Source organism: Ochotona curzoniae, unplaced genomic scaffold (genome assembly GCF_017591425.1).
Source record: "Ochotona curzoniae isolate NIBS_2020 unplaced genomic scaffold, NIBS_Ocur_1.0 contig_517, whole genome shotgun sequence".
In the NCBI taxonomy this organism is placed as follows: Eukaryota; Metazoa; Chordata; class Mammalia; order Lagomorpha; family Ochotonidae; genus Ochotona; species Ochotona curzoniae.
This window is the reverse complement of record NW_024466454.1, coordinates 6,216,489-6,238,575: the sequence shown is the minus strand read 5'-3', so window position 1 is coordinate 6,238,575 and position 22,087 is coordinate 6,216,489. Positions and strand designations below refer to the sequence as shown.

At 46.5% G+C, this 22,087-nt stretch overlaps 1 protein-coding gene across 3 annotated transcripts in view; it reads right to left on the bottom strand.

Moving 5' to 3' along the window:
• The window catches only part of SBF2 (SET binding factor 2), a 382,316-nt gene extending 360,708 nt beyond the window's left edge, over positions 1–21,608 (bottom strand). For all 3 annotated transcript variants that reach the window (XM_040989139.1, XM_040989140.1, XM_040989142.1), the window contains exon 1: positions 21,398–21,608. In XM_040989139.1, coding sequence (XP_040845073.1) covers positions 21,398–21,452 — 55 coding nt within the window. In that variant the 5' untranslated portion in view covers positions 21,453–21,608. The remainder of the gene's footprint in view (positions 1–21,397) is intronic.
• Between the last annotated feature and the right edge of the window lie 479 nt (positions 21,609–22,087).

Below are 22,087 nucleotides of genomic sequence, written 5' to 3'. Positions count from 1 at the left end.
CTAATATTATTCTATTTTACAACTGCAGAAACTGAGACACAGAAAAATTAAATAACTTGTCTAAGACAAAACTGCAAGTAGGCAAAACCAGAAGTCATTGTAGACATTTGGGGCACAAACTACCAGATGGAAGATCCCTTCCTCTCCATTCCTCCCTCTCTCTGTAACTCTTTCCAGTAAAATAAATACATGCATAATATATAAGTAAACATAAGTAAAAAATATATGATAAATATAACAAGCAAGGAATAACATGGGAGTGGTAAATGCAATAACAAAGAAAGCAACATTGACTCCTTAGGAAAATGATAATTCACTATAGCTAAGGTTTACTTATTTGCCAGTTATCAGCTACTCACACAATTTCCATTAAGTCTCACAATACTTTCTTCAGTAGCTTCAAATATAATGACCCACAAAATCTTGATATAACATAGTAACCTCATCATATCTTTAGAAATAGCCATTAAAAATCAACAATCTCTAGTGGCATCTCTATGCAATACATCCATAAAAGAAAGGCTTTTATTTTGGCTTTTTAATTAAATACTTTCGTAACTAATCATCCTATTTAATCATTAGTGGATAAAAAGAGATCCAAACATGAGAGCAAAATAAAAAGGACAGGACCGTTAAGTCATGACTTTAACTTAACAAATTCAAACAGTTCAGACTCTAGATATCTTTGGATTCAGAACTATTATTTTCTAAAATTATTTCAACTGAAAACATGTTACTAAATAATCAAAACAGTATCATTATTTGTTCAGATTAAAATCAAATAAGGATGATTAAAATACATTAGTTAAAATAAACAGGAACACAGTTCTAGAACTTATTTTTCTTTCAAAAGTTAACAAAAAACACAGTGCTTGTTTAGATGTGCTCTGAATTGTATGTACATGAACAATATGACCATGTTTCTAAGTAACATCAAAGCTTTGTCAATGTTGTGACCATGGGTGACCATGGAGGGACGGGCAAACAGATCACAAACAAGATGTTCCTTCCCACACTGCTGTGTTCAGTCCTACCTGTGCTTACCATAAACACAGCAATCGGTGCTTTACTATCATATAAGATACAAGTAAGAAAACGACTTCTCTTGAAATACAGTCTGGATATAAATCATCCAGAACCTTTGATAAACCTGTCAGGACAGATTATCTGGTCCTCATTCAGGGCCTAGTTTTAAGCAGACATTTCAAAAGGAAAAATGACCTCAGCTGTAGGCAACTGCTTAGATTGCCTTGTACCTATATAAGTGTTAAACTGCTGGGAGAAAAGCAACCAACAGCTGGCAAGCATGTTGTGCCTGGTTAATGCCAAATCTGTGTTCTCTCTACCAGTGTGCAAACATAGCTGCCTCTTCTACTTTTTTTTTTTTCTTTTTAAAAAGATATACAGGGAAGGGCCAGCACACTGGTGCTCAACTGGCTAATCGTCCACCTCCAAGTGCCAAGATCCCATACAGGTACCAGTTCATCTCCCAGCTGCTCCACTTCCTATCCAGCTCCCTGCTTGTGGCCTGGGAAAGCAGTAGAAGATGGCCAAAACCTTGGGACCCAGCATCCATGTGGGAGACCTAGAAAATGCTCCTGGCTTAGCCATTGCAGCCATTTGGGGAATGAACCAATGGATAAGAGATTTTTCTCTCTGTAAATCTGCCTTTTCAATAAAACAAAAAAAGGATATGCAGGGAAGATGGGGACTCTGGTTCAGGATACCAATCTGTCTCCCAGGCATGATGCACACAGTAGGGCAGTAAGGGGGGCTTCAGACTGCCCAGAAATGGGGGCTCTGGGACATGTTAGAGTGGAAGCAACTAAAGGCATGTTTCACGGGGCAGGAATAACTTCTGGGGGCACCTATTGACTGGGCCACTACACTTTCAGGTAAGCAAGGGAGCTGAGATAGGGTAGTTGGAGGGGGAAGAGTGTAGGGCATGTCTGGGTCAGGCCAGGGTACCTGACCATGTGGGAGACCTGGTCTGGACTAAGTAGCATCACCCACCACCCACCAGGAAACATGAAAGCTGAGGCTAGAGAACTTGCCTGGCTGTGCTAGGCCACCGTACCCACCCACAAATGTCAGGATAGGGAGTATGCCATGTGAGGTTGAGCTATAGCACCCACCAAAACATAAAAGAACTGGAACTGGGGGCAGATCCTATAGGGGATTTGTGGGCTCACCTCTGCAGGACTGGAGCATCTGTTGCTTTGTATGATAATGGTGATGCTGCCTTGAGGAGCCAGGTTGAATCATGAAACTCACCAGATACTTGTGGGAGCCAGGGCTGCAAGAAGGCTAGACTGGGCCAGGATGCAGCACTTTTAGGCACATGCAAAGGCAAGGACTGAGAACAAACTATGCACATGTTGACATGTGTGAGATACAAGGTTGGGAGAGGACCTGCCAGGAGAGCTTGGGGACCTTTTCTGCAAGAGCACAGCTCCCACTAAGGAGCTAGGGAGCACGAGAATCAGGGCTGGGGGCAGGTCAGGCCAGGCAAGGCTGCAGTACTTGGCTTGCATGTTGGCCAGGTTGGGGTCAGGGTGGGATGGGCCAGGCTGCAGCACTCACTGGCACCCACAAGAGCTATGACAGGGTTTAGGTTGGTCTGGGCTGCAACACCTACCAGAGAGAGCTGAAATCGGGGGGGGGGGGAGGCCGGGGGGGGGATGCCAGGCAGGGTTGAAGTACTCTCCCCAACACACACAAGATCCAGGAATGGGAACCGGCCTGGTAGGGGAACTTTAGGAATTCCTCTGCTATGCCATAGCTCCTACCAGGGAGCATAAGAACCAGGGCTGGGGGTAGATCAGGTTGGGCAAGGCAGCAACACCTGTCAGCATGCATGTGGTTGGGTTTGGAGGTGGGGCAGACTGAGGTAAGCCCCAACGCCCTCTAACACATGTGACAGCCAGACTGGGTATGGGATAGGCCAGACAAGTCCATAGCATCACTGAGTCACACATGAGCCAAATCTGGGAATAAACCAGGCTGTAGCACCCATGGAATGTGTACAGGCCAGATTTTCTACTGGTGAGTACCAAGAATGAGGGCAAGCTATGTTAGACTGAGCCACAACACCTGCAAGCATATGCAGATCCAGGGCTGTGACTGGAAGTAAGCCTGGTAGGCATCTTGGGATACTCCCCTGCTGGGCTGAAGCTCTTGCTGGGGAGCACAAGAGCTGGGGCTAGGGGCAGGCCAGACCACACTAGGCTGTAGCACCATTAGCATATGTGTGTCTGGGCATGGGCTAAGCTGGGTCAGTCCACAGCACACTGTGGCAATGAGCAAGAACCAGAATAGGGTGCAAGCCAGGCCAAGGTGGAACACAACACCCACCAGTTCACATAAGCGCTGGGAGTGGGCTGGGCTGGGCTAGGTTGCTGTACCCACCAGTGAGAGCTAAGACTGGAGGTGGGCCAGGTTGAGCCAGGTTGCAGCACCTGCCAGCAAATGCCGATACTGGGGTCAGACCATGCCAAACTAGGAAGCAGAACCCACTGGCATGCACAAGATCTAGGATTAGGAGCAGGCCTCACAGGGGAACTTCAGCGACTTTCCTGCTGAGCTGTTGCTTGCACTAGTGAATGTAACAGCTGAGACTGGGGACAGGCCAGGGTGGGCTAGGCTGGCACCCACTAGCATGTAAGAGCCAGAGTGGGTATGGGCTGGTTGGACCAGGCAAGCACTGGCAAGTGCTAGCAAGTGCTGGCAAGTACAGGACTGAGTGTGTCAGGCTAGATGACAAAACCCCCTGGCAAACACAAGATTCAGGACTAGGAGCAGGCCTGGCAGGGTAACTTTGGTCATTCCCCTGCTAGGCTGCTCCTCTCACTGTGGAGCATGAGCGCCAAGAGAGCAGAAGCTGTGAGCACACATGTGGGCCAGGTCTGGGGGTAGGGCAGAGTAAGCTAAACAAGAACACCCAAGGATATGCACAAGAACTGGATGGGCTGCAAGACTGGCCAGGCTAGGCACATACATACCAGCACATGCAAAAACTGGCACTAGGGCAGGCCCAGTGGTGGTAACTGGGGGTTACCATGACTAGGTCATAGCATCTGTTTATGTACATGAAGACTAGGCCTGTGGTAGGTGGGCCAAGGCTAGGACACAGCACCCATCAGTTTGTGCAAGAGATGAGAATGGGGACAGAAATAATCAGGTAGCTGTATCCACCATTACATACACTGGCTGCTGGTGATGGACCAAACCTGACCTTGCACTCACTGGCTGGTACACTCAAAAGTCAAGTCTGAAGTTACCCCCTGGAAAGATTTCTTGGGGGACTCCCCAATTAGATTGCTTGACTCAAACTCCAGCTACAGGGAAAATAACACATGTGGTCTGACCTTGGAGTTTATGTATTGGGACACGGCCTCGTAAGTTGCTGACGCCTGTCCAGTGGTCACCATGCCCAGATGCACATGGAGAACATGCATGGTCATTATCTTATCTAGGCCAGCAGAAGACATCAACGGCCTCATTAGAAGATAGAAAGCAGGACAGGATGAACCACTCTTCTGGCTAAGCTTTACATCAAGTGTCTGGGTCTACGGATTATTAAGGTGGATGTGGTCAGCTAACAGACCTTGCAGAGATTTTTCCAACCCTGGTGCAATGAAGCTGATGACACTTCACAACTATCAAAATCACTCAAGTAATACTCCCAGAACACTTTCCCCCTCATCAGGGTATCTAAGGCATCATCAAAGGACCTTCAGCTGCCCAGGTGCCAATGTAGTTTGATGGCAAGGAGTGCTTCCTTCCCCTTCCCCTCTTGTGGACACAGAAGAAAAACAAGGGAAAAAAAACCTGAAATATTTGTCCCATTCACCTTCTTCCATACCTCAAACCTCCTCACCCTAATCAAAGACCCACATAAGAATTCATCCCTCTCATTTCTATAAGCAATATTAAAAACAAACAAAACATAAAATAGAAACAATTTATATTTTTTTAATGGCAGGGCAAAAATTTAACAGGACTGTATCCATCTGAAGAATCCACAGATAGTCAGGTCTGGTCATGGACCAGGTATGGCTGGGCTGCAGCACCCAACAGTAAGAACCAGAATGGGTGTGGTCCAGTTGGGCAAGGCAATTGTTCCTGCTAGGACAGGGGGTGAGCTACATTAGTCTGGGCCAAAGACCCATCAGTGTGCACAAGATCTATCACTGAGAAGTGACCTGATAAAGCATCGTGGGGGAACTCCTCTGACAAGACACAGTCCCTGCAGGTGAGCACAAGAATCAAGGCAAGGAGCAGCCCAGACCAAGCCAGGTTAAGGTACCTGCCAGTTTATGTGTGGGTCAGTCAGGACAGAGTGCAGGCCAGGCTGGGCCAGTTTATAACACCCACTGGCAAATCTGAGAAGCAGGACAGAGTGCAGGACAGGATGCAGGACAGGCCAGGTCAGACAGCAACACCAACCTGTTCACATTAGGACCTAGACTGCGAGCTGGCTGGGTTAGGCTAGGCTGCAGCATCCACCAGCATGAGCTGACAGCAGACTCAGATGAGGCCAGGCCAGGCTACAGCACCCACCAGCAAATGTCTAGGTTAGTTGGGCCACATCAAACTGTGCCACAGCACCCACCTGTCCACATGAGACCCAGGAGTAAAGGGGTGGGAAATCAGCAGGAGGCTATGGGGTTCTCTGCTGCTGGACCACTGCTCCCACTGGCAAGCATGAGAACTGAGCACCAGAACTGGAACTGGGAGCAGACCAGGCTGTGCAGGGCTACAACACCTATTGGTCTGCATGTGAACTGGGTTAGAGGGAGATCCAGGCTGGGCTAACCAGTTGTAACCACTGGGGCATGTATAAGCCAGAATAAGTACAGGCTGGTTGGGCTTTGCTGCAGCATCAGCTGGCAAGTGCTGGGACTGGGGGCAAATCCTGCCAAGCTAGACTGTAGAACCACATGGACAGTGCAAGATCTAGGACTGGGAAAGGGTAGATATCTGATGGGTTGCAACTCCCACTGGTGAGCATGAGAAACAGGGCTGGGGAAGGGTCTGGCTAGTCAGTGGTGGCACCTGCTGGCATATGTATGGGCTGGATAGTGGGGCACCTGGGTTGGACTAGCTCCAATACCCACTGATGAGTGCTGAATGGGATGTGGGAGGCTGGCCTAGAGGAGGTTACCGGGGGGGAGGGGAGGGTTGCTCCCACTAGGCTGCAGTTCCCACTGGTGTACATGAGGTCCAAGAGCATGGTGGGCTGGTTTGGTCTGGGCCACACAATGCATTGGCTTGCATAAGAGATGGTGCTGGAGACAGAACTGACCCAGCAATTACAGTTACTAGTGTGTGCGTGGGCTGATGTGGGGATCGACTGAGCTGGACCCCATACTGGTAAGCACACACAAGAGCCAGGTCTGGGATCACTCCAAAGTACCAGTGGGGATCCATCCCCCACCCCATCCGACCTTGCAACTGACTCAGAACTTCAACCATGAAAACTGCAGGATCGGTGGAATGATCATATAGAGTGCATGTATCTGAGCTGGGCCTTCATTGGAAAAGATGAACAGTGGACGGCATGCCTAGATGCATATGGAGGATATGGCAGTACATTGGGACCTGCAGAGGACATTCAGTACCATAGCAAAGGAAGAAGGGCAGAACAAATTGGACAACTACCCCAGCCATGTGTTGACAACAAATACCTGGGCAAATGAAGACTCTAAGCTGGACTATGTCAGCCAATAGAACTTGGAAGGATTTCCTTATCATGGGATCAGCAAGATCGACAGCATTTCAGAACTATCAAAGCCACTTGTGCAGATCCCTCAGAACACACTCCACATCAGGGACTCTGTGTTGACACTGGATCCATTCCCATCCTAGGGCAGTGGGACAGTTGGAAGGCTGGGTGTGCCTTCCCCATTTGTCTCCCCTCTTTTCCCACATTCAGGAGGAAGAAAAAGAAATTCTGGAAACAATGGTCTCACCTACTTGACCCTGGATCCTTCCCAACCTGATCAACTATGTAAACATCATCAAAAAAAGAGAGAGACAGAAACAGAGACAGAGAGAGTCCATAGATTAAAATAAAGTAAAACTGTAACTCTGAAACTAGACAACTTAGTTCTCTGGCTTTATTGCCCCTTATTTTGTTCTTAATCTCTAAACAAGTCTGATTTCAGCGTCCCACTTTTGTTTCATCTTTGTCTCAGGAAATAAAGGCAAAAACAATTTGGTGGTGGGGAGTTCATTTGGCCAGAAAGTCAAGAAAAAGTGCACTTGATGAGACCACTAGAGAAATAGAATTGGTACTCTGAGGTCAGACCAACCCTTCCCAGGTGGAGGCTCTCCTTTCACCAACAACTTCAGAGTACTGAGATTCCATTCTATTAAGGGAACTAGGAAGTTCCTACATAAACTACTTAAAAGCAAACTCACCATGACAAGGTCTAAAGAGTCTGCAACTTTTCATAATGTTTGAAATGTTGATTTTAAGTATGTATTACCATAATAATGACCTGTATGAAACAGAAACCAGGTCAGCAGGAGTAAGATGCAACGGCATATGTAGGGACATGTACCAGGAATGTGATACAGAACCACACTGAGTCATGAGTCTAAACTGGGTTTAAACAAAAATGGGTAAGAAGAAATTCTAAATCACATGGACACAGAATTCAAGAGCCAGACAGAACGGATCAGTCAGAAATGGAGACTACAAGGAGGTAAACTCCAGATGCGAACAAAACAGAACATGCATTTTTGTTGGGAAAGGCAAACAAGAAAAGGAGAATAGATCACTCTATTGAAATCGAAAGCACTACCTTACTTCTTGGGAAAGCAGGCCCTTTCCCATACTGTTAGTCTATGCTAATGATTATAAAAGCACAATACGGTTTGCAGTCTTTGGTAGCAATACCCTAAATTCTAAGGCAAGAAAAGATACTTGGCCATTAGGAGGCTAATTCGCTATCAGGACACTTTGATGGGCGTGACTACGTCTCCATGATTTCTTATTTATACAGCATAAACCTAAAATATTCTAAGTTATTTGTTGGATATATTGAGAACTGTTCTAATTTCCATGCTTTTTGGTTTCATCCTCAAAAACGTCTTTTAACAATAACTTTTTTGCAAAGTTTAACTACTTCTTTAAATAAACACTTGGCTATGAAAAACAAGCTTTTTTTTAAAATCATAGTTAGAAGTTCTTTTATGCATATACCAAAAAAAAAGCACACAATTTTACAAAAAAAAAAAAAAAGTTTCCAAAAGCATTTTCCAAAGCAGGTTGGCCTTCCAGACAGCCAACGTTGTACAGAAACTTTTCAGACTGCCTTTGTAATGGGTTCTTCAATTTCACTTCGGTTTTATGTTAGTCTATTTCCTCCTAACAACATATCATAAATTTCAACTACAAAAATAAGGTATACAAAGGTCAAAAAAGTACACACTGAAAATCTTACACAAAAACACCATGTAATTTATTAATTCTCTCTGTTCCAGCCAAACTGAAGATCTATTCATTTTTTATCACTTTAGTGCCTTGGCTACTCTCATTGTCCTCTCACTAAAAACTGCCTTCCGCATTCCTCTCCTCTTCACCACCCCCTTCTTACTTTGTACTGAAATTTGTGTATTTCAAGTCAAAAAACCAGAAGCGGGAAGTTCTGTGTGCTTGTAGCAGTTTAAGCCACCACTAGGAACATCCACACCCATATTTCCTGGGATCAACCTGCTTCCAACCCAGACTCCTGCTAATGCATCTCAGAAACAACAATGGCCCAAGGACTTGGGTTCCTGCCACCTGCACAGGAGTCCTGAATAGAGTTCCTGTGGCGGTCTAGCAAACTCCAGCTGTTGCAAAAATCTAAGGACTGAATTAGCAGATAAAAAATTGTATCTCTGTTGCTTCCTGTCATTCTGCCTTTCAAATAAATAAATCTTTAAAATGAATAGTCAGAAAATCAGGGCCCGGCGTGGTGGCGCAAGTGGTTAAAGGTCCTCGCCTTGCACGCCCGGGATCCCATATGGGCGCCAGTTCTAATCCCGGCAGCCCTGCTTCCCTTCCAGCTCCCTGCCTGTGGCCCAGGAAAGCAGTCGAGGACGGCCCAAAGTTTTGGGACCCTGCACCCATGTGGGAGACCCAGAAGAGGCTCCTGGCTTCGGATCGGCATAGTATCGGCCCGTTGCGCTCACTTGGGGAGTGAATCATTGGACGGAAGATCTTCCTCTCTGTCTCTCCTCTCTGTATATCTGCCTTTCCAATAAAAAAATAATAAAAATAAATCTTTTAAAAAAAAAAAAAGAAAATCAGCTCAAGTCTCATTTAATCTCATTTAGTACACGTAACATGTTCTATATAAATGGGAAAATTATTTACAGATTTTCCAGAGTAACTCACTATCTTAATAATAAGAACCAATAAGATATTGTAATAAGATTTTAAATGAATGAACCAAGGATCCATTCTTATATCTGCCTATATGCCAATGCCTCAAGAAATAATTGTGCACTATGAAACTGTCCACTGATTATAACAAGGTAACAATAGGCACAGAACAGGAACACAAGTAAGCTAAACATGCACAAACCTTTTTGAAAACTATATTCAAAGCTAAATATCTACCAGCCAAGGAATTCAGAACTTTTTTTTAAGATTTATTTATTTTTATTGGAAAGTCATATATATAGAGAGGAGAGACAGACAGAAAGTCCTTCTGTCCACTGGTTCACTCCAAGGCAACATCTGAGCCAGTCTGAAGCAGGAGTTTCTTCTAGGTCTCCTACATGGATGCAAGGTCCCAAGGCTTTGGGCCATCCTCCGCTGCTTTCCCAGGCCACAGGCGGGCAGCTGGATGAAAAGTGGAGCAGCTGTGACACAAACCAGTGCCCATATGGAATCCTGGTGCATGCAAGGTGAGAACTTTAGCCACCAGGTTATTGCATTTGGCCCTCTGAACTTTCTATGGCATATCATTCACCAAAACAAACGCACTGTCTCCAATCTAGCTCCCTACTAATGGCCTGGGAAAAGAAGCTGAAGATGGCCCAAGTGTTTAGGCCCCTTTCAGCCATGTGAAAGTCCTAGCTGAAGCTGCCAGATTCCACCTGGCCTAGGGCTGGTTATTGCAGGTATCTGGGAAGCAAACCAGCAGATAGAAGGTATTTTCTCTTCTCTTTCATTCGTTCGTTCTTTCTTTCCTTCTCTCTCTCTCTCCTTCCCTCCCTCTTTCTCTACAACTCTGCCTATCAAACCAAATAAATCCTTTTCTAAAAAGTGGGAAGGGAACTGACATTGTGGTACAGTGAGTTAAGTCACCAAGTGACACTGCGTCCAACTGGTGCTGGCCCGAGTCTCAGCTGCTCCACTTCTGTTCCTACTCCCACTAATGTGCCTAGGAAAGTAGCAGAGGATGGATGAAGTGCATAGGCCCTGCACCCACATGCGAAAACTGGATGAAACTACTGGTTTCAGCTTGACCCAACCCTGGATCACAGTAGCCTTTTGCAGAGTGAACCAGCAGACAGAAGATCTCTTTCTGCCCCTCCCTCCCTCCCTAACTTTGCCTTCCAAATAAACAAATGTGTATTTGTATGTTTATATGTATATTTGTTTTCCAAATGTGTGATCTACTATAAAATTATTTTTAAAAAATTAAATCTAGTTAACATTGCTCTGTCAGGATAAATTTCCTAATGTTTACCAAAAGCTGCCATTTTAAAAAACTGCATGAGGGCCCGGCACGGTGGCACAAGTGGTTAAGTCCTCGCCTTGCACGCCCGGGATCCCATATGGGCGCCAGTTCTATCCTGGTGGCCCCGCTTCCCTTCCAGCTCCCTGCCTGTGGCCCGGGAAAGCAGTCAAGGACGGCCCAAAGCTTTGGGACACTGCACCCGCGTGGGAGACCCAGAAGAGGCTCCTGGCTTCGGATCGGCGTAGTGTCGACCCGTTGCGCTCACTTGGGGAGTGAATCATTGGACGGAAGATCTTCCTCTCTCTCTGTATATCTGCCTTTCCAATAAAAAAATAATAAAAATAAATCTTTAAAAAAAAAACTGCATGAACCACTGTTACCTATGATGGATTTAATAATGCCTCCCCCAAAAAATTATGTTCACTGGAATTTCAAATGGTTTGGAAATAGTCTTTGCAGATAAAATTGGTTAAGAATCTTGAGATAGGGCCCAGTGTGATGGCTCAGTGGCTAGATCCTTGCCTTGTACACACCAAGATCCCATATGTACACTGGTTTGTGACCCAACTGCTCCACTTCCCATTTAGCTCCCTGCCTAATGCCTAGAGGAGAGGATGGTCCAATGCTTGGGTGCCTGCATGCTTCAGAAGGATCCAGCTCTAGCCACTACAGCCAGTAGCGGAATTAATCAGCAGGTGGAAGATCTGTCTCTCCATCTTCCTCTCTGACACTGTCTTTCAAATAAGTAAATAAATAAAACTTTTTTTTTAAAATCTTGATATGAAATCATTCTGGATTTGGAATGGGCCCTAAATCCAATGGTTGGTATTGTAAGAGACAGGAAAGGGATGTTTGCACAAGGACACAGAAAGGAAAGCCACTTGCAAAGGGAATTATGGTATGTTGCCACAAATGAAGGACCAAGTGGAGCCCCCAGAGCTGCAAAGGCAGAGAAGGATCTTTTCCTACAGACTTCAGAGTGAAGTGAGCCTCCTGGTGCTTTTACTTGGCTTCTATCCTTCAGAAGTGTGAAGGAGTAAGTGACAGCTCTCACAAGTCACCAAGCCTCTCTCTGATAATTTGTTATTGCAGACCCAAGGAATGAATGGAATTGGAGAGCTAACATGCAGTTATTACAAATCGCTAAGTCCTATTGTTGAGACATTTTAAAAAGTGAGGATGTTTGTCCACAGCCTGCACTCAACAAGCTTGTTCAGCTCAATGGCAGAAAGCCTGATGGGTTCAAGCACAGCATCTTCCAGGCACTTTGGGGGCTGGAGGTAAGCCCAGACCTCGAGGCACAGCTCAGCGGACACATGACAGCAGCCAGGAGTGTGAAACCACTAGTATTCAGAAACCTGTCATAATTTTAGTGATACCATAGGTAAAATATTTGCAGAAAATTCACACCTGGTTAGTAGGTGGATTGGAGGAAGAAATCAGCAGGAAACATGCTATCTTTATTGTTCAAAGAATTCTAAGCCAATTCAAAAAAGCTGAACAAAAAATAAGCAGAAGTACCCCAGCAGACACATTCTGGCAGCAATGTGTGAGTGATCTTGGGGATTCAATCTTCCCAAGTGTGAAACTGAAGGCAACAGAATCCACGTGATATGGGATGACAGCTGACTCCTAAGGGTTCATCTGAACAAAGCACGGAAGAACACAAGACTGACTACTAAGAATCTCATAGGTACAAAGCTGACATTTTGAGATTTGATTATTATTTATAGCAGTCGTTTCTTTACTTACTATTGTTAAATTTTAATTTAATGGAAGGTTAATCTTATCATTATAAAATAAACTGAAAACATGTCACTGTAAAAATTGAAAAAGAGCCCAGTGCTGTAGCATAGCTGCCAAAGCCCATGCCTTGCACATGCCAGATCCCATATGGATGCCAGTTCGTATCCCAGTAGCCCCACTTCCCATCCAGCACCCTGCATGTGGCCTGGGAAAGCAGCAGAGGATGGTCCAAAGCCTTGGGTCCCTTCACCCATGTGGGAGACCCACAACAGGATCCAGGCTCCTGGCTTCAGATCAGCACAGCTCCAGCAATTGCGGCCACTTAGGGAGTGAATCCACAGACAGAAGATCTTCCTCTGTCTCTCTTCTCTTCTCTGTATTTATGTATTTATTTGAAAGGTAGAGTTAACAAAGAGGGGGTAGAGGGGGAAAGGGAGAGGACAAGAAAGATCTATCGCGAGGTTCACAAATAGAAAAATGGAGACAGAGAGAGAAAAAGGGGTGGGGAGATCTACCCATCTTCCATTCACTGGTTCACTTCCCAAATGACCTCAATAGCCAGAACTCCACTTGTCTGAAACCAGGAGCCAGAAACTTTCTCTGGGTCTCTTACATGGGTATACGGGCCCAAGCACTTGGGTCATCCCCCACTACTTTCCCACATACAGTAGCAGAGAACAGAATTGGAAGTGGAACAGCTGGGACTAGAACCAGTGCCCATATGGGATGCCAGGTGATGGCTTTCCCACTATGCCACAACACTGGCCACTCTTCAGAGTATTTGTCAGTAATTCCATCTCCTTCTCCTCAAAATTTTCCACACCTAGGATTTCCACGATACCACATCACCTTAATTCTCTTACAATATCTTTGATGTTCCTATTCAGCTTCCTGGATGGTGCTACTGTTGGCTTTATCCGTAGCTTCAATATTTATTTTTCTCTGGGTTCTATTTGGCCACTTCTCTTCCCACTCTTTGTACATTTCCCAGGCAATCATTCTTTCCTGAGCATCTGAAAATCAGATAGCTACTACAAACTGTAAAATTAACACTCTAGGGCCCAGCACGATGGCCCTAATGGTTATGGTCCTTGCTTTGAACTCGCCAGGATCCCATATGGGCACCGGCTCTAATCCTGGCAGCTCCACTTCCCATCCAGCTCCCTGCTTGTGGCCTGGGAAAGCAGTTGAGGATGGCCCAATGCCTTGGGATCCTGTACCCATGTGGGAGACCCAGAAGTTCCTGGATCCTGGCTTCGGATCAGCACAGCACCAGCCATTGCTGCCACTTGGGGAGTGAATCATCGGATGGAAGATCTTACTCTGTCTCCTCTCCTCTCTGTACATCTGCCTTTCCAATAAAATAAATAAATCTTTTAAAACAAAATTAACACTCTAATCCTCACCTCTCTCCTGACCCACATACAATCATTCTTTGCTTATCAACACAGAAAGTTCTGAGAACCATTTCCTTTGGCGATTCCATCATTGTGTGAACATGATTATAGTTAACATAAACATATATGGTATAGGTATACTATATACCTTGACTATATGGCATGATCACCTATTGCTTCTAGGGCAGTAATGAATAACAGGGGATTAAATCAAGCATAAAAGAAAACGATACTATCAAAAGATATGGTAGAAACCAGATGTAGGAAGCTGCTGCCAGAAAAACACAGCATATTTTGTAAGGAATATGATCTCTAAAGTAACAAAAAAAGCAACAAATATGTCAGTAACATGGTGACGTGTTACCATTATCAAGTACTACCTACAGTACAAAACTGCACATGGTATACTTTTATATAGTTGGCAGTGCAACAGATTTGGTTTGCATTACCACAAACACATGAGTAATGTGTCGCTCTAAAATACCACTAAGTCATGTGGGTTTTTCAGTTTCATTATAACTTTATGGAAATACAGCCATACATTCAGTTCCTCAATGACCAAAATTCCATTATGTAGTGCGTGACTGTACTGTTTAACACCTAAATGTTTGCTCTACCTTGATTATGTACTTTCCTTTAACATGTGTAAAAATCAGCCTAGGCATTTCCTTCCAATACTTGAACTCTTTTCTAGTCTTCAATTCTTTATTTATAGTCATAGCATTATCAAGCTAGAAACTTTGATATCACCAACTATTCCCTCTACTTTACTGACTACTTTCATTCACTAATAAATTTTGTCAAGCTGAGCTTTTCCTAACATTAGGTTTCTCTAGCATCCATACCTTCCTTTCCATTTTTACTATAAAAGCTCTGAGGTTTCCCTAAACTGGTCTTTACTCCTACAGTTCACTGTCATTTGAGTCACATGTCAACACCGATGCTCATTTCTCAAAAATCTTCATTTTTCTTTTTTTTTAAAGATTTATTTATTTATTTATTTATTTATTGCAAAGTCAGAAATACAGAGAGGAGGAGAGACAGTGAGAAAGATCTTCCGTCAATGATTCACTCCCCAAGCGAGCGCAACGGCCAATGCTATGCCGATCTGAAGCCAGGAGCCAGAAATTTCTTCCAGGTCTCCCACACGGGTGCAGGATCCCAAGGCTTTGGGCTGTCCTTGACTGTTTTCCCAGGCCACAAGCAGGGAGCTGGATGGGAAGTGGAGCTACTGGGTTACAACTGGCACCCATATGGGATCCTGGTGAGTTCAAGGCAAGGACTTTAGCTACTAGGCCACTGTGCCGGGCCTGAGAATCTTCGTTTTTCAACTGAACCTATTATCTACACTCATTCTTCTTGTATGCAAATTAGCTTCCAAAAAAAAAAAAAAAAAAAAAGCAAAGAAACTACTCCAAATAAAAAGACATATATACATCTCACTACTAAGAGTTTGCAAGTAGGGCCAGACAGGCAGCCTACCAGTTAGGACATTCATGTCTCCTATCAGAGTGTCTGGGTTCACCATCTCATTGAGTCTGACTCCAGAGTCCCAGCAATGCTGTGCCTGGGACGGAGCAGGGGAAGGGTCAGGTAACTGGGTTCCTGCCACCTTGGGTTAGGAGCTGGACCCCCAGACTTTAAATTCACCTTGGCACCACCTCTTGCCTAAGCCAGCCCTGGAAGCCACTAGACATTTGAGGGAATAAATCAGCAAAGGAGAAACATGTGTGTGTCCAAAAACAAAAATCCACAATTTGTAAGTTTCTAGATTTTATAAGTTTGGAAAAAAAAAAAGTGTTCTTGGGCCTGGCCAGATGTCCTAGTGAATGCACCAGGATCCCGTATGGGCGCCGGTTCTAATCCCAGCAGACCTGCTTCCCATCCAGCTCTCTGCTTGCAGCCTAGGAAAGCAGTCAAGGACTGCCCAAAGCCTTGGAACCTTGCACCCGGTGGGAGATCCAGAAAAAGCTTTAGGTTCCTGGCTTCGGATCAGCGCAGCTCTGGCCATTGCGGCCACTTGGGGAGCGAAGCAACGGACAGGAGATCTTTCTGTCTCTCCTCCTCTCTCTATGTCTAACTTTGCAATAAAAATAAATAAATCTTTGGGGGGAAAAAAGTCTTCTTTTTCTCTCTCATAGCAGGGGAGTAGCCACTGCAGCCCTTGAGTACAGAAGATAGGACCTGAAGGAGCCAACAGTAGTCCAACAAGAGTCAAGGAGTCAGGGGCGTGAAGATCCCATGTGGTAGAATAAACCATACAACATGTCAGGGGCCAACAGTCCTGACAGGTGGGGCAAATGCTTAGGGCTCTGGGGTACAAGAGTACAGAGCACGTCTTTGCTTGACAGCAACCCAATGTAGGCAACCAGAGTCTGAGTGGGATGAGAAGTGTGTCCACAGAGAACGGGGTGATCAACTTGGCGAGCCACAGCAAACTGGAAGGGTACCCCTACATAAAGTAATCCTGGTATGGGCTCTAAAATTCTAATAGTGAAGTATTAAAATAAACAAATACAAGCTGCAGAAGAAGACAGCCTGGTAGTAAAGATGAATGAATGGTTATGCATAAGGTGACTAAACAAATAAGAAAATACATTAAAGCCAGCAGAAACCTGAGCTCTCAGTGTCGGTCAAGAGTTTACAACATGAAACAGGAGAAAAACCAGAATGGATCCTGGCATGCTGGGCTGAAGTCAGAGACGTTGATATGAATTCATCCTTTTTAATATAAACAGAAATATACGTGTAAATATGTGTGTATAGATACACATACATATGGACAGTCCTCGGCCCCAACATTTAACAGGATGTAGAGTAGTAACAATACAACAGCAGTAAACACCAGCACTGACACTTCAGCTTCTAAATGTCTTTCTCCAGCAGAAGGAACCAGGAGTCCCCAGAGAGACAGCCAATACCAGGGCTACGGCAGAAAAGGTATAAGATGAGCCACAAACATCTCCTGGTGTCCAGAAGTAAAGATGTGCTCAAAAAAGGATGAGGGTATGTCAAAGAAGGATGAGTCAGCTCTCACTGGTTCTAAAGAGCCATCTCAACATCAAAATAAATGGTACAGCAGTGACTAGCCTAGCAGGTGAATAAGATGCTGGTGTCCCACAATCGGGGTTTAATTACCAGCTCTAGCTCCTTCCGGTAGTCTCCCACCAATGCAGACCTTGGGAGCAGTGGGATGGCTCAACTAACCATTTCCTGCTACTTTCTTGGGAGACCTAGATTCAGTTGCCAGATCCCAGCTCTAGCCCCACTACAGCCTGGCCATTATGAACCTCTGCAAAATGAAGTGCCTAATGGGAACTCTCTCCAGCCCTCAAATAATTTCAAAATAGACAAATAGCACCAGTGTCTGAACGCTGTATTCCCCAAAAGAACTTGGGATGTGATGAGATCATGGGAGTGGAAGCCTTATTAATAGGATTCATTCCTTTATTTTTTTTAATTTTTTTATTCTTTTTTAGTATTTTATTCCATATTGTTTCCTTCATGTTTAAAGGGAGGTATTAAGAGAGAAGGCCCACCCAATTTCCCACCCTCCACAGGTCCCGGATGTAGGGTATGCTCAGAGGTTCTTGCTCAAGTGGATTTGATATTTCAACAGTTGTGAATCGCTGCCAATCTTGCCACTCCAAGCACGATGAGGTCTTTGAAGAATCCACTGATTGACATAGTCCATCACAGAGCCTCTGTTTGCCCCGTATTTCGCTGCCAAGATATAGCTGAGATGGCTGGCTGACCTGTTCTGTCTCCTCTCTTTTCTTGGTTAGGGTTCTGAGTCCAGCATTTTGATTGGTGGGGGTTATTGCAGGTTGCTCCAACTAGGCTGCAGCTCCCACTGGTTTATGCGAGGGCCAAGTATGTGCTGGGCAGAACCAGGCTGGACTGCAACACCCATTGGTTCCAGTGGAATTCGGGAGTGAAAACAGAACCAACCCAGCAATTGCAACCACCAGCTGATCGGGGCGATGGACTGTGCCGGGCCCTGTACTTGCTAGCACATACAAGAATTTGGTATCTGAGAACACCTTAGATAAAGTTTCTTTGGAGATCTCCCCAATCAAAATGCTGGACTCAGGATTCATTCCTTTATTAAAGACACGCAATGTGGGTCTAGCACGGTAGCCTAGTGGCTAAAGTCCTTGCCTTACACATGCCTTGTTTTCCATGCAGCTCCCTGCCTGTGGCCTGGGAAAGCAGTCGAAGACAGCCCAAAGCCTTGGGACCCTGCACCCCTGTGGGAGACCTGGAAGAAGCTTCAGGCTTCTGGTTTGGATTGGCTCAGCTCCAGCCATTGTAGCTGCTTGGGGAGTGAATCACTGGATGGAATATCTTCTTCTCTGTCTCTTTTCCTCTTTATATATCTGACTTTACAATAAAAATAAATCTTTTTAAAAAGAGATACACATTTTATTGGCCCCTTAGGCTACATAAGGTTAAAGCAGGAATATAGTAGGGTCAGTGCTTGGCAAGTCATGTTAAGTCTCTACTTGTGTTTCTGGTATCCTCTACCGGTGCCAGTTCGAGTCCCAGCTGCTCCACTTTCGAGCAAGCTCCCTGCCAGAAGCAGCAGCAAATGACTCAAACCCTTGAACACCTGCACCAACATGGGACACCTAGAAGAAGCTCCTACCTCCCAACTACAGACCGGCTCAGCTCTGATCACTGCAGCTACTTGGGAAGTGTACCAGCAGATGGAAGATTTCTCTATCTCTCCATCTGTAACTCTTTCAAGTAAAATAAATATTTTTTAAAAAGAAATAAATCTTGGGACTGGTATGGTAACCTAGCGGCTGAAGTCATCCCCTTACATCTGCCACAATCCCATATGGACACGGGTTAACGTCCCGGCGACCCCACTTCCCATCCAGCTCCCTGCTTGTGGCCTGGGAAAGCAGTGAGGATGGCCCAAAGCCTTGGGACCCTGCACCCGTGTGGGAGACCTAGAAGAAGCTCTTGGTTCCTGGCTTTGGATTGGCCAGCTCCAGCTGTTGCAGCCACTTGGGGAGTGATTCATCAGACGCAAGACCTTTCTCTCAGTATATCTGACTTTTCAAAAAAACAAATAAATCTTTTTTTTTTAAAGTAAAAATTTTTATTTTTTTAAAAAATAAAATGAATTTTTAAAAATTAGCTATTGAGGAAGCAGACTCTGATCAACCTATTGCAGCCTTGATTTTGAGACTTCCTAGCCTCCAGAACTACGAGAAATGAATTTCTGTTGCTTAGACACCATAAAGTGTTGTTGTTATAACAGCACACACTAAGATAAATCCTGATGGGATAGAAGTCCCTAAAGAAACAAAAACCCAGGAAGACACTTCAGTCAATGCACTAAGAGTTCAGTAAGAACACGTCTTTTATACGGTTTCAAAGTACTCCTCATAAAACTATTAATTAACTATTAAGCATTAACTTTATAGTGGAGAAGCCTAGCAGCATTGCTTATTACCACATAACCAAAGTGACAATCTCCAATAACAAGACAAAGTGAAGGGGCATAGCAGCCAATATAATGCAACGAGCATCATTCCCATGACATCCCTGCCCAAGTGAATACCGTGCATGTTTCCGTCCACAAGGGAACAGAAGAGTTGAAGAGCATTCTATAAAATACCTGACTTGAAATTATCAAAAGCACCAAGGTCATGAAAGTCAAGGGAAGATGAAGGAGACTGCAGAGACATGACAAATGAACTAAACACATAACACTGAACTGGATGTCTTCTGCAGTGAAGGCATTAACATGATCAGTAGTTGACACAATGGCATAGTATACCAATCCTCTACCTGCAGCGCCAGCATCCCATATAGGCAACAGATCATGTCCTAGCTGCTACACTTCCCATCTAGCTCCCCGCTTATGACCTAGGAAAACAGCGGACCATGGCTAAGTCCTTGGGCCCCTGAACCCACATGGGGGACCAGAAGAAGCTCCTGCTTCCGGGCTTTGGATTGGCTCAGCTCTGTCCACTGTAGCAATTTGCAAAGTAACAAGCAGATAGAAGATATCTGTTTCTCCTCCTCTCTGTAAATCTGCCTTTCAACAAAGATAAATAAATCTTTTTAAAATATTCAAAACTGAGCATTCTGAAACCTAGATGGAATCTATTCGTGTGGATTTCCTATTTTGAATTCTGTACTGCGATTTTGCAGGAGAAAATAGTCTAGTTAGTTGAAAACACACCCTGCAGCACTCTAGGATGATAGGGCAGCAGGTCAGCAACTTCCTCTCAAGTTGTTCAGGGAAACAAATTCTCTGTATCACGCTTGCAACTTTTCTGCAACTTTGTAGTTGTTTCAAGATCGCATAAAAGTAGGGGAGGAAGCATTGTCTGTGAAACACAAACAGGGCTAAAAACAGTATTTCCCCCACAGCGCTGCTCTTGGTATAAAACAGCACCAGACTATGCAAAATTACTGGGAAATAAGAAATCTGGAGCCCCGAAGATATTCTGAAAAACCCCGGGCCCTTTCTGTAGCAAATGCCATCAATTAGGTCATGAGTGGTGAGAGACTGAAATAGGAAAGGTCTGCACTGAAAGAAAGAAGTTCTTGGACAAGGACTATGAAAAGGGCACTGGACCAAGAGTGGGTAGAACAATGGTATTCTGCAGTTACCAATGGTTGCAGTCATCAGCAAAACACAATCTCAGCATCTCCTTTGAAAAACGAAGGGGCTGAAGTGCTCATGATCTAAAATTCTTCGCAACTGCTTCCCTACCTCCATTTGTTACTACATTATGCTGAGCTGCCGAGGGTTAACACAAAGGGGATACAAAAAGCAACCTGCGGGAACTCTGAATGCTCGTCAGCTGTGCAAGTCCGTCAATCTAAGGCGCAAAATGCAATGCATCTGCCAAATTGTTCCTTTGTGAAGACAGCCCAGAACGAATGAACTTGTAAAACACCCTGGTCTGGGAGTGTCCTTAGCAACACGACAACATTTCGTTCTGGAAATGACCCGTCCTATCATTTGTTCTGAAACCATGGGAGTCTCTCCCATTTCCTAGAAGTGTGCCTTGCCGGTACCCCCGAGTTCACGGGGCAGGAGGGGATGACCGCCAGGCTCCCCGGCAGCGTGCAGAGGCGAGGTGGCCCTGGACGCACAGCCAGCACTTCCTTCTGCCGGGGACGGCCCCCCTGCGTCACTCATTACTCACTCAGGATGCGGGGTACAAGTTTGGCCCCGAGGAACTCGGGCAGTCGGCTCCCGCCCTACCAGCCCTGCGGTCCTTAGGCCCGGTCAGTCCCGCCCAAGGCACCTGGGCGCTTCCCGAGCCAGGGACCCTGCCCTGGGGGCCGGCCCGGCGGCCGCGGCCTCCTCCGCCCCTGGCCGCCGCGAGGGTCCCTCACGCCCACCCCGAGGCTCGACGCCGCCGACAAGGCCCCAGGCCCGCTCGCCCGGCCGCGGCCCAGGCGCTCCGGGTCCTCCCCAAGCTCTCCGCCTCCCCGCCTCCGAGCCCCGACGCCCGGCCCCCGCCGAGCCCACTGGACAGCAGCCGGGGGCGGAGGCGAGAGGCCCCGGGGGCGGCGCCCTCCCCACACCCTTACCTGGCTTCTCGTGGTCGTAGCCTACCACGATAAAGTAGTCAGCCAGCCGGGCCATGGCCCCGGCCGCCCCCCGCCGCGCTCGGGACGCGAGTCCCCTTCGCCGCCCTCGCCGCCGCCGCCCACCCTGCCGCCAGGGCTCAGCATTTTCCCTGCAGCGGCAGTAGCGGCAGCGGCGGCGCTTCAGCCATGTTTGACAAGCCCGGCGCGCACTGCGCCTGCGCCGCACCGCGCGCCGCGCACCTCCCCGCCCCCTCCCGGCCGGCCCCGAGCGACTCCGGGCCCCGGGCTGGCCGAGCGCTGCCCGCCGCCCCCGGACACGCACGGCCGGGGGCCAGGCCGGGGCGCGCACCGCCGCTGCGGGGCTCCTTGCGGCCGGGGTCCCTTCTTCCTTCCTGTCTGTTCTCTGTGGGTTTGGGAGAAGGGCCTTGGGAGGGTGTAAAGGACCACTTGGGAAAGTTTGCAGCTTTCTCAGCTGGTCACCAACACCACCACCGAAGCGGGAATTCTCCGGCCTCTGGAACTGGAAGCCGAGGAATGTGCACCGCCAGGGCTTTCGCGGCACGTTTCCTGTTTATGTCCGAAGCGGCAGCCGAGAGGGCGCGGGAGGGCCGGGGTCCTGCCCCGGCCTGCCTGCGGGGGTCGGCGCGGGGCGGCCCGGGCTTCCCCCGGAGCGCGCGGGGGAGCTGGATT